At 51.8% G+C, this 27940-nt stretch overlaps 2 protein-coding genes across 2 annotated transcripts; both read right to left on the bottom strand.

Annotated features, from left to right (window-relative positions):
* Positions 1 to 2888: 2888 nt before the first annotated feature.
* On the bottom strand, positions 2889 to 6384 carry ERMN (ermin). Its single transcript, XM_075711581.1, has 3 exons — positions 6138 to 6384; positions 5725 to 5811; positions 2889 to 3325 (listed from the first exon to the last, which is right to left on the bottom strand). The coding sequence occupies exons 1-3, from the start codon at positions 6382 to 6384 to the stop codon at positions 2889 to 2891; spliced, it is 771 nt and encodes a 256-aa protein (XP_075567696.1).
* Positions 6385 to 15725: 9341 nt separating this feature from the next.
* On the bottom strand, positions 15726 to 27313 carry CYTIP (cytohesin 1 interacting protein). Its single transcript, XM_075711168.1, has 8 exons — positions 27113 to 27313; positions 23809 to 23858; positions 23425 to 23479; positions 20563 to 20665; positions 20336 to 20429; positions 20012 to 20081; positions 16751 to 16817; positions 15726 to 16227 (listed from the first exon to the last, which is right to left on the bottom strand). The coding sequence occupies exons 1-8, from the start codon at positions 27275 to 27277 to the stop codon at positions 15755 to 15757; spliced, it is 1077 nt and encodes a 358-aa protein (XP_075567283.1). The 5' UTR covers positions 27278 to 27313; the 3' UTR covers positions 15726 to 15754.
* Positions 27314 to 27940: the final 627 nt, after the last annotated feature.

Below are 27940 nucleotides of genomic sequence, written 5' to 3'. Positions count from 1 at the left end.
TGCAGCCGTGTGAGAGAGCAGGAGCGTGTCCGGCTGGCCAGCAAAATGGTTGATCCTCGCGCCCACGCCCTGGGCTCGGCCAGACGATTCCCCGGAGCAGATGGGAATCGTGACGGCGAAGGGCTGTGCCACGAAACGCTGCTGCCTCTCCTGCTACCACTCTCCTCACCCCGGGAGAGCATGGGGAAGTACTTGAACTCCGGCTTTCCATCTCATCGGGCGTCTGCGCTCTTCTGGGACTTCCCCTCGCTCAGCCCCAGTGCCCATCCCTCTGCCCTCTCCAAAGGCAACCTGCTCCGGCAGCCCGTGCCTGTCGCCACGGTACGGATGGCTTTTCCCGGCGTCTCACGCTGCTGAAAGCCAGCTCTGTCACATCAGCATGAGCCGGGCATTCGCATCCCGCCTGTCCAGCCCCAGCGGCTTTTGCAGAGCCAGGCGCAAGCACCCGCGTGTCCCGTTGACCCCGATGGGCACGGGCAGATATTGCCCGTCAGCCCCTGGCCTTACCGCAGTGTAACGCCTTAAAAACTCCAGCTTCTCAGCAATGCACGAAGCCGCTCGCTTTAGCTCTGATTTTTATTTCGCTGCGGGGCTTTGTTGTTTTCTTCCCTATCGCCTTTTTTAGTTGCAGTAAAGCAAATTTTTTACTGACTTTCTGAAGCGCGAATTGGGCCGGACGGCGGGGCGGGGAGGCGGTGGTCACCAGCCCCACCTCGGTGGCCGTGCAGATACTTGAGGCTGAGGCTGGTCAGCCTGGCACAGCGCTTTGCCACCCACAACCTCAGCAAGTCGCCGAAAGCGCAGGCAACGGCCGCATCTTTAAGAGACGTGCTGCTCTTACAGGAACTGCTGCGAGATGAGCGAAGGGGGGCAGCTGTCAGCAGGCAAACAAACCCGCAGTAGAAATGCATACAAGCAAACCTCTGAACTTCCACAAACCAAAGAGCGAATAAACAAGCCTGAATAGCACAATGAGGGCTGTGTCTGGTTTGTACAATACAGAATTGCCGTTTATTATTTTCACGTTGCCGATAAATAATTGCCTTCATGTAGAACAAGGAAAGTCAAAACGATACTCAGTGCTGCTGGAGATGTAAAACTAATCCTTAAAAAAGTGCTTATGGCTGAAGGAGGCCACTGCAGCTGAAGTCAGGGTCTAAATTCATTCTTGCCTCCTCTCACTTTGTCAGCTGCTCTCAACTTTCCCAGACGCTTTCTGGGATGACATTGGCAAAGCTTACACCCAACTCAAGACAAATCTGTCTGTAAAATAGTTAAAAAAAATACTGCATCAACAATACTGTAGTTACATAAAGGTTTTGAACAAGGGAGAACGTTTGTGTTCAGATGACACAAAAACAAGTTATGCGTAAAAACTTGCCTGGCTTTGGCAAAAATAATCTTTAAAATTTTGCGTCTAAACTTAGCGTGAAAATTGAGAAGATGTGTTAGAGAGTCTAAAGTGGTGGCTAAATTTGGAAAATACAGGTTTCTGGTAGTGGCCGGTTTTGCCAGGCAAACACCGAAGCACGCACGGGCACGTGCCATGCACTGCACGCACGACATGCAAGCCGCTGCACCTGCGGGCTGGCCCAGAGCCCAGCTGTGCCACCACGGACGGCACTGCCACCACTGATGGCACTGCCACCACTGACAGCACTGCCACCACTGACGGCACTGCTACCACCAACGTCACCGCCACCAATGGCTCTGCCACCACTGACGGCACCGCCACCACCGACGGCACTGCCACCACTAACAGCACTGCCACCACTGATGGCACTGCCACCACTGACGGCACCGCCACCACTGATGGCACCGCCACCACCGACAGCACTGCCACCACTGATGGCACTGCCACCACCGACGGCACCGCCACCACTGACAGCACTGCCACCACTGATGGCACCGCCACCACCGACAGCACTGCCCACGGCCCCACAGGGTCTCCGGCGGTGGGCTGCGGGAGGTAAGGTGGTGGGCAAGAGGAGCTGCTTTGTCACCGGCAGCAGTTTGGGCAGGCTGCTGCCGTGGTTTCACACTGCCGCCCAGAACAGGCGGGCTGGAAGGCAGCGCTGTGTGAGCTGGGCAGTACCCATGGTGCAGACTGCGGCAGGCAGGCGACGTCGTGTCTAAAGACATCCACGCTGACACCTCTTGCCCCGGCGGGCAGGGGCCAGCGGATGGATGAGCCCTACCTGGTGCTGACTATAGCGCTGCAGAAGGAATCCAGCTACCCATGGGAGGGCTTAGGGATGGCAGTGGGGCAACGGGGGCCTTGACGCCTTCCCATCTTTTTTAATTCCTGCACATCAGCATCTACCCACGAATGCAAATATCCCTCCGTCCCCCCAGCACAAGGTGGAAGTGGACGGTTGCTAGCAGGAGGTGGCTGTCAGTGCACTGTGAGATGCCGGCACGGATCGACAGCAAAACAGAGCGTGCTGCAGTTGCAAACAGTCGTCACTTTTATTATTCACACTGCCCTGGCCAGTGTTACTGGAGCTGCTGGGCTGCCAACTCATTACCAGCGCGGCTGACAGCATGGATCACGTGTGTGTCGGCAGCTAGAGAAGCCCCAGCCAGTTCAAGACATCCTATTGTTTGAATATGGTTACAAAAGTTGGATAGAAAACAAGAGGATAAACTTTAAATCAAATGGTATTATATTTAGCAAACTGATTATTTATTTTCCTGCGCTATGGATGTCTCTGCCCGCTGCCAAAGCGAAGATGTTAAATTCTCACAGTGAATTATGAAATCATATACAAAAAGGAAAAAAAAGCAGTGACCTCATGTTGTGTGAAGAGACATGTCTTGGGAGAAACAAAAAAGAAAAACAAAACCAGAGTGTACGCTCAGCTCGCTAAGCAATTCTCCACCTCAGTTTATAAGTGCATCATGGATTCAAATTCATCGATTCGCTGTTTGGTGTTTCCTTTTCTAATCCTCCGGTAGGAGATTGTGTTGTATCTGGAATAGCTGTGTCTGGAGATATCATTTTTTTTCCCCAGGCTGGGCTGCTCCCCCGGTTTCTCCACCTGGGAGTTGCAGCCGGGGCTGGTGGGGGGAGATGCCTCGTTGCCGCTGTCTCGCAGCTGTAGGCAGGACGCCTCGCTGTTCTCCTTCTTGATTTCGATCACCTGAACTTCATCCTCTTCAGTGTCCTCCTCCTCCTCCTCTGCCTCCTCCTCCTCCTCCTCGGCTGCATTCCCTCTCCCGTCAGCGCTGGCTGTGAGGGTCTCCGCCGCCTCCCCGCCGGGGCCGCCCGCCGTCCCCAGCTCTCGCTGCCCGCTGCCCGCAGGCGTCCCCTCGCTGCCCGGCCCTGCAGCAACACAGAGGGGGTGCGGGTGAGGGCGGGCTCAGCACCGCCGCCATGCCCCCGCCGTACGTGCTCTGGGGGTAGCATGGCGCTCGGTGACTTCCCAGCTCCTGCCACCAAAGCACCCATGCTCCAGAGGCTGCCGCGGGAGGAGTGCCCCACGTCTCCATCCGAGCCCCCACCACCACGGATGCTTGCAGCACTTTAGAAAGGCTCTGCACGTTCCCGAATTCACTGCTTAAGGCCACCTGCCCTTGTGCTTCTTAATGCCCGTCTCTCCTGCACCACCTTTCCACGGAGCCCTCCCCGCTCCCCTCCCGTACAAGGAGAGGCAACACGGGTGCCAGCGGTCGAGCCTGGAGGAGGGATGAGCAGCCCGGCGTCCCCCTGCGCCCCAGGACCAGAGGCACCTGCACGCCCCAAATCTGCCCCTGCCCTCTCCCACGGCGGGCAAACACCCTGCTGCGGGGCCCTGCTGCGGGGCTTTCCCAAACGGCTTTCCCAAAGCTCTCTTGGGCAGGGGCTGGACTCCATTAGCCAAAATCCCTGTTCTGGAGTTGCTGCCCCATCCCCGCAGGGCAGACCCCACCACGGGACAGGAGGGTCCCATCTCCCCACAGCTCGGTGCCCAGTGCCAGCTCTGCCTGCTGTGTGGGGCGGGAAGGGAAAGGGAAGGAAGGGAAAGGGAAAGGGAAAGGGAAAGGGAAAGGGAAAGGGAAAGGGAAAGGGAAAGGGAAAGGGAAAGGGAAAGGGAAAGGGAAAGGGAAAGGGAAAGGGAAAGGGAAAGGGAAGGAAGGGGAAGGGGAAGGGGAAGGGGCCATTCTGCACGCAGCGCCCAGCTGCGCCGGCGATGCAGCAGGACCCCAGCATTGCTCTCCTGGGACGGGTCCCTCCTTCAGAGGTGGTGGACCAGGCTGAGATGGCTATCTCCTGTTTGTCCTGTTTGGCACAGCTCTGCGTTAAATGATGCTTTAGTGTTGCAACAAATGGTCTATTCAACATTTTGCCTGTGGGGTCCTGAGTATTAATTAGACTAAATTGGTTAGGTACTAAAAAGCTGCCTGCAATTTAGAGATAAAGTGCTTGTGGCTGGGAGCGGGGAGCACAGGGGGGCTGTGCAAGATCATTTAATAGGTTTTATTGTGCACTCATAAAGCAACACGGCTGGAATATGGATGTCAGCTCTAAGTGGGAAAGCCTCCATCATGATTCACCTCCTCAAAACCTTTGCAACTGCTATGAAATATTATTTTGCCCATGACAAATGTTCATATATTTTTTCCTTTTCATAACCAAAGTAAAGTTTCTGTTTACAAAGCATGGCCCATACATCTTTTAGAGCTACATTCAACAATGCTGGCATTGCCAGCACCGTGACAGCTACTCTGGGTTGTTAATCTGCTCTTCTCTGAGGAGGGGTTTCATATTTATGTGGCAGCTGACATATAGAAAATACCAACTTACTGAGGCCGGGTGGATGTGTACATGACAAGAGGGATCCAGCACGGCCGGGGGCCAGGAGCTGGGGCAGAGCCGCCAGCCCTGCGCCCCGACCACAGCCAGGGTCATTGCGGGGGGATCTCGTTAGCAGCCCACAGCCAAGCCGTCCCTCGTCCTGCCGTTGCCAAAACCGACAAGCCGGGCAAGAACACGTGGGTGGGAAATGTGGAAGGGCAACAATGCCAAAAGCCCACCCACGGAGAGACGTAGCTTTCCTCCGTTAATAATACTCAATGAAATACTCCTCCTTTTTGGAGCAGGGGCTGCATTTTGCATAGTATAATTAAATATGTTCAACTGCGTGCATATATATTCAACACATTTTAACTTGCTGCCGGGGACGGGCCACGAGCACTCCCTCGCAGCCCTTCTGACCACGAGGTCCAGCCTTGGCTCCAACTGATTTTTACCATTTTCACCTAGGAACAAGTAGAGAGACCCAGGAGCAGATGTTTAGGAGAGCAGACAATTCTTGCTAGATACTTGGGTGCCAGGGGGATTCAGGCACTTGGTGAATCAGGCAGGAAAAGGGTTTGGGTTTTGAGGCCATACATTTTTGACTGACAGCCTCCTGAGGTTATCCTCTGAGCTCCCCTGCATGGAGCAGAAGATGAAGCATCTCCCAGCCTCACAGGGCTGTTGGAGATCTCCTGGTTGAAGACCCCAAGGTGCTTCAATAGCCCATGGTAATGGAGATACACGCAAACCTCAGGAAGAGAGATACCAGCCGCGTTTTCTAAGCTGCGGCAACTCGACTGATGAGAAATGAGTCACTGCTCTCCAGAATATAAGGGTCTGACCTAATTAGAAAAAAATAATAACCACCTGTATGTCATTGTCTTTGAAGGCTACTCATTGCTATGCTTCGGGAAAACCTCACGTCACACAGCATTTTCAATTACCTTCCTGCGATTCCGGGCCATCGGTCCCCGTGTCCTGGGTATCAGCTGATCCCTGCTGTAGCATCCCATCGCTTTCCTCTCGCTTTTCTTTAGTAAATACAAAGCACAAGAAATGGACTGATGGAGCAGTTAGTGATGATAATTAAGTTTTAACGGTTGCAGATTGGCAGCAGATTTTCAGAGCAGATAAAAAAAATTGCTTGTTTCTTTAGTCATATCCTTTTCATTGCATCCTGTGTAACTGCTAGCTCAAATTTGTCCCTAAACCCTGAATTGCTCTGAGTCATTGTTACAACCACCACAGGTTAGGATTTTTGACTAACACACATAGTATATCCCGTTATTCATTAGGCTATACATAAAACAGAGCTTTTCTTTCCAAACTCTGAAAGAAAGGCAGCCTTGTACTTTACCTTCGCATCGCTTCTCTCCATCAAAATCCCCATGTACTATGTCCTCTGCCAATGAATTTCTGTTTTCCTCCTGATTTTCTTTTGCAGGTGAAGCGCCAGGGCTCATTTCTGCATTCGCGTAAGGAACCGTCCCGACAGATTTTGCTATTTCATCGATGACACCAATGACCTGGAGTGGGCCCTTTTCTGGGGGTACGCTCCCATTGCACTCGGGCATGCTGGATGCCACCGGGACTTCTTCTGTCATGCTTAGGGCCGTGCCGTGCCGTGCCGTGCCGTGCCCACCGACCGGGGCCGTGCACCTCCGGGGGCCCCGCTCCTGCACCCCGGGGTGGGGAGCGCTACACCTCACCCCCTTTTCCCCCGGGGGTTTTGTTCCCCTGCTCAGATGGTCAACGCGCGTCTCCTCTCCTGCGGGCGCTGCAGCAGAGCAGGGTCCGCGGTCGCACCATCAGATGTGCTGGGGGCTTGCCAGCGGGCTCTGGCCATGGGGCGATCCAATCAGCACCTCGCTTGTTGCTGAGGCTCGTCCCGTTGCATAATTAAATGCACCATTTTAATTTACATAAACAAACAATCTGAAGCAAGGAAGCTTTTGTGCTGGCATGGAGAGCGGGTCTTTCAGCATGTCAGCCCCATGGTAATAAACAGAGATTTTGTACTCTCGGCACAATGGCTCTTTGTGTCTCCGCCTGGTCACAGGGACGATGATTGTTCTGACCCCTAATCCCCGGAGGGTGACCACCTTCCATAGCGCTGCTGCCACCTAACCCGCTTAACATTCCCCATCGGGTTTGTGTGCCGATAAACCTCGCCGTGTCGCCGGCCGGACAATGGACGCATTTTGTACTTGTCAGGGAACAAACTGGCTGCTCAGAAGGGCACATGCCCCGCACACGGCGTGACGCCACGCTCCTCTGCTGCGCAGCCTGAGCCCGGCCACGCGTGTTTTGCAGGCAGGGCCACGTCCCGCCGGGTGCGGAGCATCTGCAATTACCAGCTAAGTGGAATGCACCTGAGGGCTCGGCCCTCAGGAACGGAACCAGAAGATGAGAAACAAAAGCACAAGCCAAAACGACGCTTTGTGACGAGATGTGAACCCAGGTGGCAGGTCCCCGAGGCCGAGCCAGCCAGGCGACGGGATGCTTGCTGCCTGCTGACCCCCCGGCGGGAGCCCCCCAAATGCCGGGGCAGGTCAGCATGGCGCTGCCCCCCTTTGCAGAAGGAGCTGCTGTCCACAGCAGTGGAAACTCTCTTTAAAGGAATATGAAGGGGCGAGGGATGAGATTAGCGCCTACATCAGTAATTATCAGTCGCACCTAAAGCTAGCAGGAGCAAGAGGGGAATGTTTTACAGAGGGAAGCAGCAGGATTGCCCGAGCAACACCGGGGCATTTTCTGACCACAGCTGAACTCGTCTCAACCCTGGTGCCCAAAGCTAGGTTTATATAAGAGTGTAATCTCCTGCTGTAAATGACTTCTTGTGTTGGTACAATACAACATTTTTGACATCCTTGGGCTTTAGGATTTGGAAATCCTCTTGTTGAGTTCAGACCTTGGTAAGAAATGGACCCAAAGCCTTTCCACTAGTTTTGTTCATCTGTGAGTTTGCAGCTTTAAATCAGCAACTTTTCATCATTGTTATGAAAATGAGTTTGGTGTAATTGATTTATAAAACCAATCCTATGCTGGCAAAATTTGTCCAAAAAAAGTGGATGATGAGGTTTGAAAGTGAGTTGACAACACGCAGCGGTGCCCTCAGGAGAGGCTGGGCACCCAGCACGGGCTGGTGGCTGGAGAGGAGGAGGTTACTTTCTATTCTTACCAAACTATTTCCATATCCCTGAGATCATCCAGAGGGCCCTGCAGGTGATTTCTTGTTTAACAGGTCCTGTCCCCAGCGCTTCCCTCGGTGTGGAAACACCACTGAAAAAGGTTTCACAGCTGGGACTTACTTACGAGGGCAGAGCGGGGATGCGGCCGTCACGCAGCCAGCGCAAATCCTGCACTGGGGCTTGAGTATGGGGCAAACGCCCGTCCAGGCTTCACAGCTGAAATAACCCAAAGCTGGAATCATGGCACCAGGCTTGACAAGCGGGGAGCCCTGCTGACCCGGGAGCCACATCAGCTCCCGTGGGGATAGGTCCTGTTCCCCAGGAACCTGCCTGCCTGACTTCTTAATTGCAAAAATATATTGAAATAATTTTAGGTATTTCCTGGTGCCATCTATTGGTTACACAACCAATTCTTGACAATTCACATGAGCACCTTGTGGTCAAAGCATGATTTGCATGAACCCATTATAAATCATTTTCCGTGTGACCTTTAATGCAGGAAGCTTCTGTTTGAGCTATCCTTTGCTAAAATTTCAGAAATAGCAGCTGGGATTTCAGAGGCGCTGGGGCACAACGGGGATTTGAAAGTTGCTGAGGTAGATCATTAGAGCTACAGTAATTCCAATTCATTCCAGAAATAGGAAGAGGCTGCCATGGCAGGGCATTTGCAGGGTGTTTGCAGAGCTCTGTAGGCTCCTCTGCTGTTAACTCTCTGCTCCCCAATTTTTGCTCCAGTCACAGGTTCCCAGGAGCCACTCATGCAGGCACCTGGCTGCCCAGCACAGCACGTGCACCATGCACGGTCACCAGAGCAGCTCTAAAGCAGAAGCCACGTAACCTGGGGTCACCACGGGAGCTGCAATGCCATCCAAAATCCAGGGCAGGATGACAGGCACGGTGGCACTGGAGACAAATGTTCCCACCGCTGCGCACAGCCAGGAGGGTTTACACTTCGCTTGAACACGCAGAGAAAAACTCCTGTGGATTGTGTCAACAAACTGCGATCGAGCATTTCCATTTTGCCAGCAAGATAAATACCTTATGTTTATGAAAAAACGTACCTTGGGATTCCTCTTCTATAGAAAATTTCAGAATTTTAACTTTTCACCCAGCAGAAGAATGAAAGGAAAGGTGGAAACACGGGCGTCCCCCCTGGCAGAGGTATGTCAGGTACCAACCAGCCCTCGCACGTCCTCAGGGCCGGGGTGCTGCTGCTCCTGCTGCCCCGATGCTCACACTGGCCATGCTTGGCTTCGGCGGGGAGCTGCAGGAGGAGCAGCGTGTTTCCTCTGAAAAACAGGCATGCATGCCCGAGTGATGCAGCAAGGGCATGCTAGTTACAAACCATGGGCACGTGCAGCGTAATTCAAGTTTTGACAGTGTTAAAAATAGGCAGCTGCTGCTTTCTTCCTGGCAAACACTGTGCGAGGAGCTCGCAGGGATCGCTGATGAGGGGAGGGCAGCTCCTGCCTGTTTGAAGGCATTTGCCCGCACAGGTTGTTCTCCCCAGACCGTCCCCAGGAGCTGAGGGGCCGACCGTCACCCCTGGGTCATCGTGGTGGCTGAGAGCCTGGAAGCTGCTGGGATGCTGCAGCATTCCCAGTGGTATTTTTAAGCAGGCAGAGTTCATAGCTGGACTTGGAAAAAGGAAAAAGTAGCTGCGGGTTCCTCCCACCGCAGGCAGCTATTTATAGACAGGGCTGGGCAAAACCACCTCTCAAGGCTAGGAAAAACACTTCATTTGCACAAACCTGAGGTGGTGTGATTTCTGCCTCTTCAAGCTCTTAAAAAAAGAAAAAGCCTGCACCAAAAGAGCCAAACTTTGCAGAAGCAATTCAGGTTGCGGCTCTTTTCCTGAGCAGAGCATCACCAGAATAGCCTGGCTCTCCCGGACACTTCCATCTGCGGTGGAGAAGCTCCTGTCCCTGCCGCCCACAGGTGCCACCGGGGCATTTCTCGGTGCATCCGGCATCGCCAATGGCAGCAACGTGGCATTGCCGTCCTCTGTCACAGGCCATCAGCTTTGCACCAAGTCTGCAAGGCCTCAGCGCTGGGGCCGGTCAGACGGGCTCTGTCTGGGCTTTGCTGGCTTGGTCTCGCTGCGACGGTGATTTCTGTGACTGGCCTATGGTGAGTTGGCTTTATTTTTGCTTATCGGTGTGTGGCACAACCACAGTTTTGTGCAGACAGCAGTAACAAGCAGCTGGTCCGTGCTGGGAGCACAGTGATAAATTCTTGGCTTTATATACGTATAAGGCACGCTTCCATTTTGCCTTGCAGTGGCAGGCAGGACAAACTCAGTCACCCGTGATAACTGTGTTTCATGATCTTCTTTTCAATGCTACGAAAGCTGGGTGCAACCAGCTGCTACACGTGAAACACTTCTAAACCAGCTGCATGAGAAAGGAAATGTCGGGTACAAAAGTAGAAATCAGCAGAGCAGAACTGCACGCAGGAAGGCAGAAACACAGCCATCCCTGAAAAGCGTGCAGAAAAGTGGTCGCTGAAGGGACCTGCTCCTGCTCCGAGCACAAATGAAACACAGCAAAGACCGGGACGTGCAGAAACATGGGTCAGGCAGGGAAACGCAGGAACTCCTCTCAGATTTCAGCAGCTTCCAGGGATGGACCTTTAATCTGCGAGGGGAGAGTTTTTGCAGGATAGTACAGCCTTGAAGCCAGAATGATTTTCCACTGGATTTGAAATGTTCCCAGCAGAAGCCACAACCTGTCTCATGGTTTTGTGGAAAAAAACCTTCCGCAGCAGAAATTACAGGCCAAGAGAGCCCAGCAAAACAACCCCCGAGATATTGCAAAGGTCATAAAAAAGGGCAAAGCTGGCTAGAGAGGTGCAAGCTGGTATGAACGAGGTGAACAGGTCTCGGGGCAGCAGAAGAGGCACTTCTAGGCCCTTGGAAAGCATCGCTGCGATGCCCCGTGGTCAGCGCGTGTAGCAGAGGGGCCATGCCTGCGCCCCAGGAGCAGCCGCGCGTCCCCCAGCGCCGCTCCTGCCCCTTCGCCGGTGCAAAGCCAGCGCCGTGCGCCTGCGCCGCTAAAGCAGAGAGGTTGTGCCAGCTCTTGCGCCGGAGATGCCTCAGCTCACTCTGTGCTGAGCTACATCGAGGCAAAAGATTTAGCACCCAAATGTTCCCCTCACCTCCAGTGGGTTTTCTGCCCGTTTACTGCTGACCCAGGGGCTGAGTGCCACGACTGTGTCTTGCCCGTATTTGATGCAGGGTCTGGAGTTCAGGGAGGGGTTGCCTAGATCTGGGCACCGGGCAAGACCCCGTTAAGTGGTTAAGAACCCTTACAAGGTCAGGGTCAGTAGCAAATTAAAGTTTTACGTTTAAAAAGGAATTGCATTCTTCAGAGCAGCCACACTTCTTTCTGCAGTAAACTCGCACTGTCCCCTTTATCCATGGGGGATGAGAAGAGAAAAGAGAAAAACCAAGCAAACCCTCCAACGGCCCCATGGTCAGTGAGAACACCTCCTCTGCGGAAGGGCCAGAGCACCGACCGCACACATCGCCCGGACCCCAACCCCCTGAACCCCGGCGTCACCACGCAGCGTTGCCCGAACGCCCACCCTCCTCCTGCCCCAACTCCCGGGAGGCAGAGCAGGGATCCTTCCAGATTGCTCTCTGCAAGGAGAAATGTCATTTTAAAAGAGCTTTCTCGTCCGTTTTGCCCTCGGAGGTATTTGGCTTGCCTGTGAGCTCCTCCCTCCCCTCAGAGGGCTGGGGCACCGTTGCTCTCAACGCCCACTGCAGCAGTCCCGCGGAGCCCACCTGTCACCCACATCCTGTTTTTGATCGTGGCCCTGAACGTGTCACATTGTTGTCTTGTAGCAACCAAAGCGTGCTCTTGCCGCCGCTGGAAGAGCATCATTTATTTGGTCTTTCTTAAGGCCCTTCTTAAGCTCGTCAGGTGTCCAGGCTCATTCAGCCTTTCCACACCAAAAGCAAGCACATATCTCCCAAGCTACGTCAAATTAACTTTCCATACCAAAAGAAATCACTGCTTTGGACTAGAAAGCTGCACTAATTCCCGCCAGAGACACAGCCTTAGGGAGCAGAATTCATACAGTGTTTCAAATACCTTTCTTTGCCCCTCTGTACAGCAAGGAGGAGGATGTAGGCTGTGACCAAGGCACCCTGTCCAGCCACACCTCTGCCACTGGGTCTCCATAAACCAGCTGCAACAAAGGCAAAAGGAGACTTTACATCAGGAGCTGTAGGGGGAAAAGTGAAGCAGGCCCTGGTCAGGCTGACACATTTTTATCAGTCTCTGCAGATCAGCCAGCCCACACTCTCCAAGGCAGAGCGCTCTGGCCTGGTTTTGGGTGCGCACTGATTTTCACCCCAGTGAAAGAGTCAGTAGCACTGTTGGGCAAAGCTTCAACCCTCCAGTCAGACACATCGGGCTAGGAATATTTGGTCTTCTGACACAAATGCATACAACAGTTGTGGGTCCAAATATTCCTTGGCCAGGTAGAGAGAGGAGTGCTCCCGCTCCGGAGGAGCAAGGCGCTGCCGGCCACCTGCAGCCACGTGCACCAGCACGCCGGACTGAGACTGCCTGGAAGCCTCCACGTGTTCCTGCACGTGAGCAGGTGATGGACACCGCGCTTCCCTGGGCAGCCAGCCTGGCACCTGGAGCCAAGCGTCCTGACGGCAACACGTGACTGAGTTCAAGGTCCCTTTCCAAGTGCTGGAGCTGTTTGTTCTCTTTGGGGCACTATGACAACCTTCACCATACTTTCTGGTTATTGTGCCCACGGCTGCTTTCGGAGATCTATGTATTTGCCTTTAACTCCACAGTTTGGCCAAATAGAAATAATCTCTACTTCTTTTTTTCTCCTTTCAGCTGGTGTTATTGGCAAAGAAAAGTAAAACTCTATCTTGAGACAGCAAATCACAGGCAAAAAAAAAAAACCCTGATGCCAAGCCACAGAAACAGTGTCACTGGGAGAAAATCTGCCTTTTCTCCATGTTCTTGAAGGACACCAGGGGAGGTTTAGGTTGGAAATTAGGAAAAATTTCTTCATGGAAAGGGTGGTCAAGCATTGGAACAGGCTGCCCAGAGAGGTGGGGGAGTCCCCATCCCTGGAAGTGTTCAAAAAACGGGCAGAGGTGGCACTTGGGGACATGGTTCAGTCTGGTCTACCCTTGACTGGTTTAGTGTGGACTTGGCAGTGTAGGTTAATGGTTGGACTGGATGATCTTAAAGGTCTTTTCCAACCTGAACGATTCTATGATTCTATGATTCTATGTCTAGCAATGAGCTTCAGAGCCCAGCCCATCACCTGAAATGCCCCAGCCTGGGCTGACGGATTGGCTTTGGCTCCGTGCGGGTGTCAGACCAAAGCCCACCTCCGGACCCAGGGGCTGGGGAATGAGCTGACGGCAGAGGGGCTCACGGGCTGGGCTGCAGGCGTTCGGCTCAGCAGCGCAGACAGAACATCATTCCCACACGTAAGCACCTCGTGAGCTGCTCTTCTGGTTGACCTCCAGCTCTCCTGGAGACTTGCCATACTACCATCTACTTAATCCTTTTAAGAGAAATTACAGACACCAGTACAGATTCTGCTGGCTTAGAAACGTTCATTAATTAGGGAAGTATTTGGAACAGGTTGTTTTTATTTGGGGTTCATCTCAGGGGGAAGCTATTGGGTTTAGCCTGAGGTTTCTGAAAAGACCAGGAAATCCTGCCACAGCACTACCTGAACAGTAAACAACCGCATGGTCTGCTCAGTCAAGAGACAAATGAGTCACACAAGGTATTTAAACTATACTTAAAATTCTTCCAATTGTATTTCAAAACCATAATTAGGTTGCGTGGGCTGAACAAACAGCCTATTTCTGTGTTGCCTGTGAGGGAAATAAAATTTCTCTTTTTCTTCACATCTTTGCCCATATTTATTAAATCACTTCATATAAACTACCAAGTTAATCTTCCTGCCTGAAGTCTCTGCTCCTGAAGAAATGTGAACAGCTAACAATCTTCCTGCCAACGAGCAGTGGGACCACCAGCCCCAGGGGCACCTCCTGCAGCCCCCGGGACCGTGGAGGCAGCGGGTCCCAGGCACAGCCCTCTGAGGAGGTGCCAGGGTGCGACCTGCGACCTGCCACCGCGTCCGGGCACAGAACAATCCCGCTCGTCCCCACAGGACAATCCTCTGCCTTTACTTCTCTCACCTTAAAGAGGTCAAATCAATCCAAGCTATGCAGTTGCATCATTGTAAGCGGATGAGCATTTTCTCAAATCTGGTGAAGTTCTGGCCAGGGGACTTGAGCGCTGTGCCCTCCGGGGGTGCGGGGAGACCCCGGCACTCCGGGGACTCTTGCCGAGCTGACACCGTGCAGAAAACGCTGTTTCTAGCAAGGCTGGCAGGCACTGCAAGAGAGGAGCATCGCAACTCCGGCAGGGCACCGCAGAGCCGCGCTGGGAAGCAGGAGATGCACGAGGACCCGACGCCCTTTGCCGGCTCCCCGCTGCCCACCGCCTGCACCCAACCCATGGCAGCCACTGCCACCGGCCCCTTGCCTCCCTCCCAAACCACGCAGCCCTACGCCCCTCACGCCTACGCCCCTCACCCCTTTTCCCTGGGAAGTGCTCTCTCGGCAGGGGCCACCAGCCTGCTTGCACCTCTGCCCAACGCTGCTGGTGCTGTCCACCCCGCTCCTCCTGCGTGTGACGCAGGAGCTCACACGGGTGCATGGTGACCAGCGCACGCTGCTCAGGGCAGCGAGCACATGGCACCGCCGGCTTCCCGTGCACTGGCACAGCAGATGAGCCCGGGGCTGCGTGTGTGCTCAGGAGGGTCCTTTCTACTCCAAATCCCCTGGAATAAGGCAGGTTTGGCAGGACATGGGATATCGGCTACTGGCAGAGATTGCAGCTGGTCAGATCGCAGCTGATAAGCCAGGTTATTGCGGAGTTTATGTAACAGCTGCAAAGAGATGCAAAAGCGATGGCAGCTGGCGTTAACTTCGTAAATCTATCAACGCCGTCAGCACAGCTGACCAGGGGAACTGATCCCTGCTTTGGAGGCTGGGAAGCAGGTTGTGGAGTTCACCCTTTCTTTTTCTGACGCACACATCGAGCGTGCGCATCCTGGAGCAGCAGCAGTGTCTCAGGGCAATGGCCTCGCACAGGCAGCGGGAGCCGGCGTGGGCAGCCCCGCAGCGAAATGGCTGGCGCAGGTCTTGACAGCCACACGCGTGCCAGGGGAGTCGGCAGGCGTGCTTCTGGCCCGCTCCAGCACACCCACGTGTATCACCCACCGCAAACCACGGGTAAATCTCTGCCCTTTGCTTCAAAGCGTCACTGCCCAGGGTCTCTCACTGTTGCACCCTCTGGGCTCCATCCTCTTTCTAACGGGACTCTCTTACTGGTTTTAGTAGAAGCACTTGCCTTATTAAAGACCTTTGGAAGTCTATAACTTCGGTAACAGGAAATAAATAGCTATCAATTTTGCATTCAATTAAGAACTGTTATTAACACTAAAGCATGCCGAGGAACTTCTGCAAAGGTTCTTCACATGTCAAAGTCATTTTTCACGTTAATGAAGAGGCCTACAGTGTGTTCCGATTAAAAATTAAAATAATTAAAAACCCCAGAACTTTTCAAATATCATCCATACTGTTGCCTGGAGGACTGCCGTGCAGTGCCACCGTGCTTCACCCACTGCGTGCCTTCGGGGTGAGCTGCTGCCCTCGGTCCCAGGCCACGCAGCAGTCCCACGTGCAGAGCCCCAGACATCAAGGATGACACGTGCGATGTCACACCCGACTTTCTTCCTCTTCCACTGCCCGGTGAAGGCCTGGAATGAATTTCAAAAGATGCCTTCGGACACTGGATCTCCTGCTTTTCCGTGGGAGGGTCCCAAAACTACTGCTGCAGCTGCTCCCCTCCCAGAGCGGGGACATGGACCCGCTGCTGGCCAGGCTGATGCTGCGGTTCCTCCGCAGGGAAGACCTCCCAGCAGCACCATCCCCATCCCTGGGGAAGAAGCAGTCATCATCTATGCTCGACTGGCGGCTCAGGCTCTCTGCAGCTGAATCCTCGAAGGCGCCAATCTGGTAGAAGCTGTCCTCGCTGTCCAAGGTCATCGAGCTCAGCCGGCTGCGGGAGCTGCTCTCGCTGGAGAAGCGAGGCTTCATCGGAAGGAGGGGTCCCGGCATGCTGCAGCCACTGAGCAAGCTGGACTCTTCCAGCTCCAGCATGCCCAGCAGTGCGTTGTCGTTCACCTCCCCTGGAAGCAGAAGCCGAAGAGGAGAGTCATTTACCGACACCTGCTCAAGGCCGGGAAGCAGGACGCCTGTGCCACGGTGGCACAGGGAAACATCATGCCCAGCGTCTCAGCGCAGCGAGCAGCCCCTTCCCTCTGTTTCCCGGCTGTGGGGTGCTCTCTGCCCCTGCCTCCCCCACATAGAGAATCAAAGCTGCTCCCTGGGCAACCCATAAAAAAACCAAACTAACAAAACTCTCCCCTGGTAAGTCCAAAATAAGAATGGAAAAAATGTTTTCAACCCACATCAACTCCTTTCCTAGAGCTCATGCAAAAGAGCCTTTGGTCTGCATTAGTCAAGCAGCATCCAAATTCGTTAGTCCCGGGGAAAAAAAGCTTTCCCGGGGCCAGCCCCATGTCCTCATTAAGAGCGGAAAAAGAAAGCAAACGAAAATCAGATTAAAGAATTGCTTTTTACTGATCAGACAGCGTTTCTGCAGAAGGACTCAGCAACGCTGTGGTTTCCTACCCGGAAACGAGGACGTACCGTGCAGCAAGCGCTGTTCCTGTAAGAGCAGAGAGCGCAACTCCACCCATTTCTGCTGCAGAGTTTGCTGAGGAGGAGAAAGAGGGCTCTGTCATTCACACACTTTTGCAGAAGCATCAAACACTTGTAAAGAAAACAGTGTATTCAGAAAGTACGGGTCACCTGCAAGGAGAACTTCTATGTCCCTCTTTTTACTGAGATAATTCTCCCGGCATTCAGCAAAGCTCTTCCAGAAAGCACAATCCTGCTCATGTCCTGGGTGCTTTGGCTGACGTACTGTACACGTCTGCTGAAATCTGGAGAGCGTGCTGCTTGCCTTTAGCTATGGAGGGAGACGCCAGCTCTCCTCAGCAGCCCGCAGGCTGCCCTCTTCCAGCCCTCGGCAGCTCCAGAGCCCACCGCCCGGGGACGGGCACCCCCTCCTTGTTCCTGGCTCTGGCAGCGCGGGCATGGCACAGCCAACCATCCCTGACCCCCTAGTAAAGAGCCTTACAACCTCCAAGTACTATGTGCCGGCCAACAGCAAGCAACATTTTTCTTCCCCTCTGTTGCAGGTCAGCTTTTGGTGTGAAAATAAACTATTGCATAGTTGATTCAAAAAAAAATACCCAACACCCAACAGACGAACCTCTGCCTGGAGACAGTCGCAATAGGCACTTCCCCAGTAATCTGCATGAACCTGGTGCACCTCAGACAGGCAGCCGGACAGGCTGGGAAATCGCGCGTGATACAGCCGAACTGACCACGCTGAGCTTGCATGGGCAATCCTGTTGTTGCATTCACATTTTCTTTTTTTCTCTTTTCCACATTTCGGAAAAATCAATCACAAAATGAAACCCACGGCCCGGCTGCAGGGTGGTGAGGCAGGGGGACACCCTGGGTGCAGCACCCGCACACAAGCCCCCAGCACCCCGCAGAGGCCAGGCAGCCCCCCAGCATCAGGAGGAGGGGGCGGCACGGAGGCTCTTCTGGAGCTCCCTCATTGCACTGAACAAGAGCGATTCACAAGGGCACCGGGGAACAAGCCTTTTCCCAGCTGCTCTTCTCACGGAATCACTTCCTAGCGGATTTGGACATGACCTGGCAGATAGCTGTGCATGGGGGCTGAGGTGCGCAGGTCAGCCTCCGCCAAATCAGAGACACGGGCTGGCCTCAGCTTTCCCACAAGCGCATTCCTACAACACTAAAGCGGGATAGTAAAATGGGAGCACCAACCGCTTTTAAGGAGAATTAGTCTGGAGAAGTTTGCTCTTACAGTCTCACAGTGTTGAATAAAGTGATTTTTGGAAGTTTGTAATGCAGCTAAACCTAGGAAATTGTACGCAAGAGATGCTGGGGAGTTGCCCAAAGATTTTCTTTATCCCCATCCGGACCCAACCAAAAGATCAACCACCTCCTAGTCCTGCTTTCTCCCATCTAATTAAACCGTAACAGCAGCAGGGCTGTCAGGATAGCTGATGCACGGAGCGCGTGTCCGCTCACGGCTGCCAGGACGCCCGCTCCACCGGCACGGCGGCGGTGGGCGCAGAGGGGCACGTGTCCCAGCTGCAGCCCCTTGCACGGGCTGGCTGCTGCGTCCCGAGGGCAGGACGCGCTTGTGCAACTGCACACCCAAACCTGCGATGCTCAGCACTCACATGGCATCATCTCGCTGCGGTTACAGGGTTTGCAGCGACCAAGCACACCCTTCAGTAAGGCATCAGAGGCAGTTATAAACAGAATTTCGTTCTTTCCACTGCAGCCACACTAGTGTGAGAGTGCAGGGCCAGGCTCACACCCATATTTTACTCTGTAACGACGCTTGTCACAGGGGTTTAGCACTTCTGAGAAACAGCTGTTATCTAAAAACTCCCCTCTTAGAACATTTCACAGCAGATTTTGAGATTCTGGCTTTATAATTTCCCTGAAAAGGGGTGGGGTGGGGGGTGACCCATTTCTGGTGACTTTACCAGTTATTTCATCCAGATTTCTAAGGGACCAGACTGAATGCCTTGCCGCGGAGCACTGACCGTGGCCGGGATGGAAGCATCCTGCTGCTGTGTTCTCATTAACAGAGTGGTGAACTCTCTGGCTCTGGGGTCTGGCTCGTTTCTCGCCGCGTCTGGACTAGCCATCCAGCCGGGCAATCTCAGCTTCCCCAACCCCTGTGCCGGCTATTTCCAAGAGCATCCTCCATAGCCCCCCGTCAGTTTAACGAGCCTTGGAGGGGAAACCGAGCTCGTGGAGGTCTCACCCTGCTCTCCTTACCCCTGCCCATCTTCTAGGACGGAGTGACGGTGACCAAGATATGGCCTGTACAGGCAGGCACTGCCCTCGGCACCCAAAGCCACAGGCCAGCAGAGGTTGGGAGGGACCCCTCCTTTCCTCACCCTCCAGCCCCCAGAGCTACCGTTTCCATCATCTACAGCATCAGGGCCATGCAGCAAATTACAGCGCCCTGTGCTGTACTCTCATAAATGCAGCGCAAACCAAATTAAATAAACATTGTTTTAAACATGCTAAATACTAAACTTGAAATCACCCCCGTGGCAGGACTTATGTTTTATAGGCAATGGCACATATGGCAAACCCTGTCCCTGCTGCTCAGCTCTGGCAAGCCTAGCCCATTTGGCATGAGGTTTGTTCTCGCCAGATTAATTTTTAATGCACTTTTTAAAGTACCATACTCCTGTGTGGAGGGTTCTGGCATGGAGCTGCCATAAGGAAAAACCCCTCACTTGGGTTGACCGAGTCCCGGTTTTGGAAAGCCCTGGCCCTTGCGGTGCCTGCAGCACTGCGGCTGCAGCGGGGTGAGCGGAGAGGCACGCCGGGGCGCCGGCACCCGAAAACCTGCTGCCAGCCCGGCTGCCTCGCACTCGGCTGGGGGAACAGAAGTTCTACAAGTCAGAGGTGCCGTCCCTAATGAGCCTGAGCTCTGCTTGTGAAAGCCTGCCTTCCCTTTTTGCTAAATACAGCGTAGGTTAAAATACGCTGTTCTGTTCTTACAGGGGAGGATTGCCTACCAGCTGGGCGCAGCTGAGGCGCAGACAGAAATGGAAATATTTAGAGAGTTACAGAAATTATTGTGGGGGAAAATATTACAAAAAAATACACAGAAAATATTACAGGGACCGCAGCTGGGGGTGCTGGCGGCAGGGGACACGCGGGTGTCAGCCCCCTGCCAGGACACCTGGCCCCACGGACACCCACCTACCCCCATTAGCAACGAATCCACAACAGCCCTCTGTGTTGGCCAGCAGATTAACTAATTCATTAAGTTACCTTCAGCAACTGCAGCTTGGTCTCGAGCTCCATTTTCCGCAGAAACATGGCCCCGTTGACAGTCTCTAACCTGTGAAGAACAGGTGATGTTGGCACGGAAACGGAGACGAGCACCGAGCGCTGCCAGGGCTGCCGGAGCCCGCACCGCACCGCACCGCACAGCAGCGTGAGGTGCCGCGGGATCCTTGGGGACCGGCCGCACGCGGGGACGGGGAGCACCAAACCCTCTCAGACGCGGCTCTCTTCAGCAGCAGCAGCACTGGTGCAAGACTTCCAGTGGGAGAGACTATTAAGCTAAAAACCATTTGAAGGAGAGATGCCTACCTTAAATAGTTCCCTGAAGACTTTATCAAGTCTACTATTTGCTTGTGACTATAGCCATCAGTGTTCATGCCATTGATACTGGCCAGGATATCGCCTGTTAGAGATATACAGAGGTGAAAATGAGCATCTGCAGCACACACATGCCTTCCACATGCTCTACAATAAAAGTAATCAGGAGAAAAGCAAGATAAGACCACCCACAGCAGGAAAAAAACATGAACAGTTACCAGCTTGAAGGCCAGAAAGATGGGCAGGACTTTCTTCCTCAATTTTGCAGATGCAAGTGCATACCTCCTGGGAATAATCATTTTGGTGCGGAAATCTGAAAGTCTGTTAATACCAAAGTGACAATGATACCAGTATTAAAGCCATGAAACAATTTAAATATTAATAGACTTACACATTTTTTTAAATGAGAAGGCTGTGATGAGCAGGGTATATTATCATGCAAGTGAGAACACCAAAATGTTGTACCCTAACAATTAGAAATTGCATTCTGTGATGATAACAGCAGACACCTGACAGATGTGTGTACACTGGTTTTGCAAAAGACTAGTTTTAAAGCAAGTAGGTCATTCGTTATCAAAAACTCAGTAATTCCAGTCAAGAATATCCGCATGGATGCGGATTGCTTTCTGGAAGGATATTCAACGTTCCCAGCCACAGCATGGCAGGGTGTGACTCGGGCTTTTCAAGTGATCGTCTCCTACTCATTGTGAATGCTGCATGAAGTCAGCTGGTGCTGCCAGATAGATCAGTTCGCAATGAGAACTGAAAAGCAAGAAGAGTTGAGCCTACTTTTGCTCTTTTGGCCTCTTAAACTCATTATCCACACATGTCCCCACACCCTCTCAAAAGTGTTTCTTATTCTTGACTTATACATTTAAATATACATTAAGTATTTCTAAGTATAAATCCATCATGTGATTATCAGTGCTGACATGTATTTAGAAAAATGCAAACGTAGGCGATGCAACCTGATCAGATCTTGCAATGACAGGAAATGTCTTCTTAGTTACTTGCAAATGCCAGTATTTAGCCACATCTTCCTACCAAAATTTAAGACTGAAGCTGAATTTCCTGAAAACCTATGACAGCCACATCTAACCCAGATATAAGAAGTCATGTTAGATTCCCAAATAGTCAGCGTGGAACAGATAGGGATGAAGACTGGGTGAGTTCAGAGCTTATCTAGCCCAAATCACACCAATGCAGTGATTTCAGCCCTTAGACCAACAGTAAAACTTCTGGCTAAACTAAGGGTGCCAAGTGGAACATGAGGGTCTTGGAGGACATGCCACCGCAGGTCACACTTGCTTTTTTTTTTTTTTTTTTGACCTATTTCAGAGTGGTAGGTATCACCTACCAACCTGAAAGATTGGGCCAGCTTGAGCCATACGAGCTGGACAAGCAGGATGGGATTCGTCACACCTAGCTGGAGCCATCTGGACGGATGTCTCAGCGTCCCCACCAGAGCCACCGGGATAGGCAGACATCTCAAGGGTGTGACTGATGGCCCCAAGAGAAGCAGTCCAACCAGGAGGGTGGACTTCCCTCTCTTGTACTTTCTTCTCCTCACAGACCGCAGAAGACCGCTGGGCCATGGTCTTGGAGGGGACACCTAACTTTTAGGTGGCTGCAGTGAGGGGAAGAGACGTGCTACCAGAGCATCTGTTCTGCAAACGCTCAGCACTTTGGGAGCCGCACAGCGTCCACCTCGCCCCCAGGCTCTGCTCCGTGAGTGGGAAGTAGGAGAAGAAGTGGTAACGTGTGAGAAGCTCTGGCGTTTGGCCATCACTGCAGTTCTCATGAGCTCCCTGCAGATGGTAGACCTAGAGTTTCACATCATCTTATTCTGCTTTGCCTAAATTTAACTTGTAGTAATGAAATTACAGCTTCTAAACAATGGCTTATCCTTAGAGAGATGCTGTCTTTCCATAGCCTGGACTTTCTAGTGAAGTGCTCACACTGAATGTAGATTCAGGAAGAAAATGTGCCAAGAACAATTATTTTTAATCAGAATGTCACATATAATGAAAATCTGCCCTGACAATTTGTATAAAAGCCCAATAATTGACTCAATTATCCTCTCTTCTGAAAGCTTTCCCCTGTTCATGAGCTGAATGCTTACTTGCTCATTAGTCACAGAACCAAATTTGAAAAAGTTAAGCTTTTCCTAATACACTAATTTCACTGAAAATACTATTTTCCCTTTGTGCAGAGTTATGGGCAAGCACTTTGGAGATGCCTGGCTGCCGCAGTAAAGGAAACGGAGAGGTGAGGTGGGAGGGTCCCGTGGGCACTGGCTCACGAAACAGGCTCCTGCCTGCAGGTCCCACCAGCAGGCAGAGCTCTGCGGCATTGCCACAACCCGCTGCCCCCAAAATGGCATCTCTTTATTGCTGGGATTATTTTTTATTTATAACCAGGATTTTAGCAGGCCGACTGATCCAAGAGTTACCTTTCTCACAAAAATCTACAGAACAAATATCTCCCATCGGCAGCACTCCTGGTAAGATTCTGGCTTTCCTATTTGTTGATTTACTGACTTCTACATCTACCAGAATTTCTTCCTATATGATTTAGCCCCCAAAAAGTCATGCTTAGCAGTTATTTATTAAAAAAACATACCAACACTGTACATCTGTTTCAAAAATACATATGTCTATATATGTTAAAGGAGGTAGTAAAACTCTAGTATAAGGTATTTTTTGGAGAGAGAGCTTTTTGATCTCTCTCTTTTTATGTGAAAATATTCTCATATACAATTCTCCCAAAAAATACTCACTTATGGAGATAAGAAGGTATTGCCATCACTTCATATCTGATTTGGATGAGATTTCTCCTACATTCAACACTCTGACTTGTGAGAAGGCCAGAAATTCTCATCTGTGACCTTTGCTATGAAAAAATCCTTGGAAAGGCATCCTATTTCTGCATCATTACTGTAAGTTCTCCAAATTTCACGAGGAACTGACAGATATCTTTCTCTGCTCTATGCTGTCTTGACTTAATTTTGAGGCTGTGACACTTAAGACATTGCACCATATTTTATTTTTAAATGAATCGACTTGTCATTTAAGTCTTACCTGGATTTCAAACCCAAATGTCTCTTTATCTTCTTTTAATATAGCAATGAGGTGTCTGCAAGAAGAATACACACAATTCCATATGAATGCCGGGGTGCCACGCTTCATGCACTCTGTATTTCTGACCAAAACGACCGTGTTCCTGTCATCGCCCCTCCCTGTGCTAGCAGGGTGTCAGCACGCCTTCCTTCAGACGTTGCAGCAGTGGTGCTTGCTCTTTCCTTGCTCAAACTAAATGTCATGGTTTCACCTGCACATCCCAAGTGTTGGGTACCACTCTCTGCCTTGCACTCTTATCCCACTAGGGCTGCTAAACCGGAAGATTCCCACACGTTTCATGCAGAAAAAGTAAATAACAGTGATTACAGAAGAGTATCTTCATACCTTTGTGGCCTGGAGGAGTCACCCAAGGAGCTGGATCTGGTTAAGGCAAGCTGCAACCAGAAATTGGAGTGGAAAAGATCAGTAGGTTCACAGTTCTTTGAGGTACGTGGCTAAAATCAGCAGTTTAGAGAAAAACTAAAACAGCTGGTGGCATCCCACCACCAGCTTGCACCCACACAGCCTCTCCCTCAGTCAAATGAGAACCTAAAACTTTCAGAAAAAGAGGAAACGCGGTTAGGTCCAGGATGCAACTCATCACCATGACCAAAGCCACCTGTTAGACGCTGACGGCGAGCTCAGCTGGGCACAGGCAGAGGCAGCAGCCAACAGCAACGACCTCTGGGCGCGCTGACCGCTCCCTGCAAAGCTTGGAAAAGGTGCTCCCTCCTGCCCAAGAAGTCTTCCTCCATCCTACGATTCCTTTCCAAGTGAGTTAGAGAGTAATTTGGCACAGTACCGGGTCTGATATCAACGCCCATGGAGGATGTTTAACTGGCATTGCTGCAAGATGAAGTATCGACTGCAACACATTCTGGTGTGAAGGATGGCATTAACTTGCAAAAAGCAGTCATTGGAGGAATTCATGTTTATTTTTATTATGTTGGAAATTAAAGCTTGGAAAACTGGCCATATGTCAGCTCTTTCATTTTTCCAAACTTTTAAAATATAAAGTTGAGTATTTCCAAAATAAAAAAACCCCATGGGTACTCCTAGCACATCATAATATTGTTTCAGTTGTTCACCTCCAGAAAACATCTGGGCATCCTCGCTGGGAGACAGTAATGCAGTACCCGTTCCAGCTGGTTTAGGAAAAGTTGACTACCCGCTAGCTATCCAATCTTCCCTGCAATAAGTTAAAATTGAGAGCTAAGCTACCACCAGCCAATATAAAATGAAGCAACACAAGGCTTTTTTTTTGCACAGGGGTGATAATTTGACATCTTCACAATTAGCTTTCAGAAACTTTGGAGGGGGAGAGAGGTCTGGAACCAGAAGCAAGTTGGCTGGGAGACCCCTGTAGCAATACCAGTTGGAAGACCCTGCGGCAGGAAGGTGCTATTTAGGGTGATAGAAGTTGCTGTGAAAAAGCATGAGCGCAAGTGGAAAAATTCAGGTTGAAACCCAAGGAAAATTTTCTGATGGCAAAAGTGCTTAGAGCAGGGAACTCTTCCCAAAAACTGCTGGAGGCATAATTTCTGAGGACAGTAGAAATGGGAAAGACAAGAGGCACGACTGCTCAAGAAAACCCCTGCATCTGACAGGGTGTGAGAGATGGACCTCCCACTGGTCCTTCCAACGGCCACACCTTGGCTTATTTTTCATAATTTAAAAAAGACCCTACATGGAAGCCCTGTGTTTTCAAAGAAGAGAGGGAATATTCCATCTTTGTGGATTGGCTTGCTTTACTGTGGTGCACTGTGGGCAGTGAGGGGCCAGCCAGGGCTGCGGCAGGGCTGCGGCTCAGCGTGCGGCAGCCCCATGCCACGGGCTGCGGCTGGGCTGCGCCGTCCTCGGGGTGCGCAGGCACTTGCGCTCGTGGAAGGATGAGGGGCAGACGGGCACACAGCACTGGGGCATCTCTCCAACAGTGGGGACCCTTCAAAATGCTAAAACAGGTGAAGCTCCAGGATTTTGAAGGCCAGGGACTGCCGTCATTCCTGTTAATGCTGTAACTATTATCTAGACAGTGCCCAAATCATGTCTCTCTTATGCCAGGACCGCACCTTTCTTTTGTACCTTCCCCTAAAAATCTGTGGGCATTTATAAACTTAACACCTATCAGAAAAGGTAGAAAGCACACATAAATTAAGGTAACTGCAGACAGTTATCTCTGCAGTTTCTTGTGGCGGCTGCTCAGCGTCTCCGAGCTGATGCATGCACGGTCATGGCCACAAGCATCCCAGATCACTGCTTCAGGCTAGGGAGACCTGTGCCTGAAGAGCTCTCTGGAAAAAGCAGGATCAGTGTTAAGCATTGATTTTTCCCATAAAAGGGAACCACGAATAAGGAATTACATTATCACTAAAATGTTTGTAGAGTTTGGTCAGTGTAACCCAACATCTCAGGCTTCAGCCATATAAAATGATGCCCCAGCGTGACACCGACAGAAACACCTTACTTTATAAACATGCATTTACTTGGGGAGGGAAAGGAGAGCAGGGAGAGGCTGCGTGCACGGTAATAAAATGCGTATAATAATAAACCACACCCCAGGTGGAAGAGCTAATGGCAGGCGCACGCCTGGGCTGCTGGGCCCCTGCAGCACGCGAGCGTGGGGTACGGTCTGTGCAGAGCGGTCCTCAGGCCTGATGCCCGTGTTGTAATTCACCTTTAACAGGCACCGCCGCGTCACAGCCATTGCCATCAGCCTCCCCTGTGCCAGCAGCAATTGCCACACAAAGGGCTGCTCCGTCGCAGCCGCGGGAGCTGGATGCCACCCAGCAGCAGCGTTCCCGAGATTAGTCTGGCTTCTGGCTTGCCTTTATCTTCCCACACTTGTACAAAGAAAAGGATTAAGCGCATTTCTGCTACTGAACAAAGCAACGCCTGGAGTGCGCAGATATTATGCACCAGTTTTCTGATAATACTTTCAGATTACAATGTGTCTTGAACATTTTCTATTTAAGCTTCTTCATGCTAGCCAAATAGACCAAACCTGGAATTGCTCAGCTGGCAATTTACAGCAACAGCAAGAGAGAGTTTTGTGGCAATCCAGTTGCAAACAGCAGAAATGCGCACAAATGTGCTGTTCAGTTCTGGGGGAAAAGCCCAGATGAGAAACACAGCCCAACCAGCCCCAACAGCTGTCGCAAAATACTCCAAAATCCGGATGGAAATAACTCATGCTTGGTGCTTTCTGTCAGCATTGCAGAACAAAGAAGAGTCCAGCCAGGCCACTATACTGAAGTAAATGCAAGTTTAAAGGAACACCCAGGCAGCAAGAGCCTCTTTTGACTCACAGCACTGCTGTAAATGGAGAAGAAAAGCAGACGGGGCAGGATCTCGGCTGCTAAAGCACTTCATGCACCCAAGCCCGGGCAGGCAGAACGCCTCTCTGCTCGCTCCTCTCTCTCCTTCCCACGCTGCCAGCGTTGCAAAGATTTCATTGCAATCCCAAAACCAGCTAGGCTAAAGGCGCTTGGCGGTAATCCTTCTACTACCCCAAAATCAGGCTCTGCAGGGAACCTGTTTGTTCACTTGGGGAACCGGCCATTTCCACTCGCACCTGCAAACGCAGGCAGCAAGCGGCTCTCTGGGCAGGAGGGAGCCGTCGGCCTCCCGGAGCACAGGAGCGATCCCGTACCTGCTTGCGCCCGCGGGGCAGCGTCCCCACCGTGTTGGCCAAGTGCTGGATCCTCCGGCTGTCCATCGGCAGAGCCTGCTCCTCGCCGGCAGTGCAGGTGGGGCCAGCACCGAAGCCTACGAAGTTGGCGTTATGGTTCTGCTGAATGAGCCTTCTCAGAGCCATGTCGGTGGAAGGGCGTTTAAAACGGCATTGCTAAATGCTGCGGCATGGCTGATGAAACTAAAACAAACTCGCCCCTCCGAGCAATCAAAAAGTATGAGACCGGAAAGCCAGCCACGTGACCTGTGGTTTAGGTGCACATTACATAAATCTCTTCTAGCAGATCACCAGGGCACTCGGTATGTGTTGTGCTCATAGGGGAGTTAAGAATTAGGTTTGGCAATTAAAGAAATCTGCTAAATTTTTCCATTCCTGCCCACAACAGTTCTCACCAAACAGCTGCTTCTCTCTGCAATGATTTGTCCTTCAATCACTACTTGCTTCAGACACTTGCCTGAATTCAACTTGTTCATTCTCTCACTTGCTCAGCATCCCTTGCATTGCTCAAATGACCTTTTGGCAAAGACGGGAAAATCGTACTTTCTTTGGCTAACGGCATCAGTGCGTGACTTCCCAGCCACAGGGACAAAAGCGAGAACTGAAGGCCACAGCCTGAGAGCAGGAGCAAGGGCAGAGCAATGCCCTCAGCAGGGCGTTTGCGTTTTGGCAGGGAGCAATGACTTACCCGGCAAAGCAGGTTTCGGAGCAAAGAGCAATGTAAATGCAGGGCCAGAAGGAAGGGACACGAGGGGCTGCCTCCGCAGAGCCAGGGGCAGGCACAGTGCC

Source organism: Pelecanus crispus, chromosome 5, assembly GCF_030463565.1.
Source record: "Pelecanus crispus isolate bPelCri1 chromosome 5, bPelCri1.pri, whole genome shotgun sequence".
Taxonomy (NCBI): domain Eukaryota; kingdom Metazoa; phylum Chordata; class Aves; order Pelecaniformes; family Pelecanidae; genus Pelecanus; species Pelecanus crispus.
The sequence above is the reverse complement of the archived record's forward strand: the minus strand, read 5'-3'. Positions and strand labels throughout refer to the sequence as shown.

Coding starts and splice junctions, on each gene's coding strand:
- CYTIP (XM_075711168.1), bottom strand. CDS start 27,277: ATGGCTCTGAGAAGGCTCATTCAGCAGAACCATAACGCCAACTTCGTA. Junction 23,859..27,112: donor TGCCCCGCGGGCGCAAGCAG/GTACGGGATCGC, acceptor TTCTGGTTGCAG/CTTGCCTTAACCAGATCCAG. Junction 20,430..20,562: donor TCTTTCTGGCCTTCAAGCTG/GTAACTGTTCAT, acceptor TATCTCTAACAG/GCGATATCCTGGCCAGTATC.
- ERMN (XM_075711581.1), bottom strand. CDS start 6,384: ATGACAGAAGAAGTCCCGGTGGCATCCAGCATGCCCGAGTGCAATGGG. Junction 5,812..6,137: donor TGGAGAGAAGCGATGCGAAG/GTAAAGTACAAG, acceptor TATTTACTAAAG/AAAAGCGAGAGGAAAGCGAT. Junction 3,326..5,724: donor TGGCCCGGAATCGCAGGAAG/GTAATTGAAAAT, acceptor GTGTTGCTGCAG/GGCCGGGCAGCGAGGGGACG.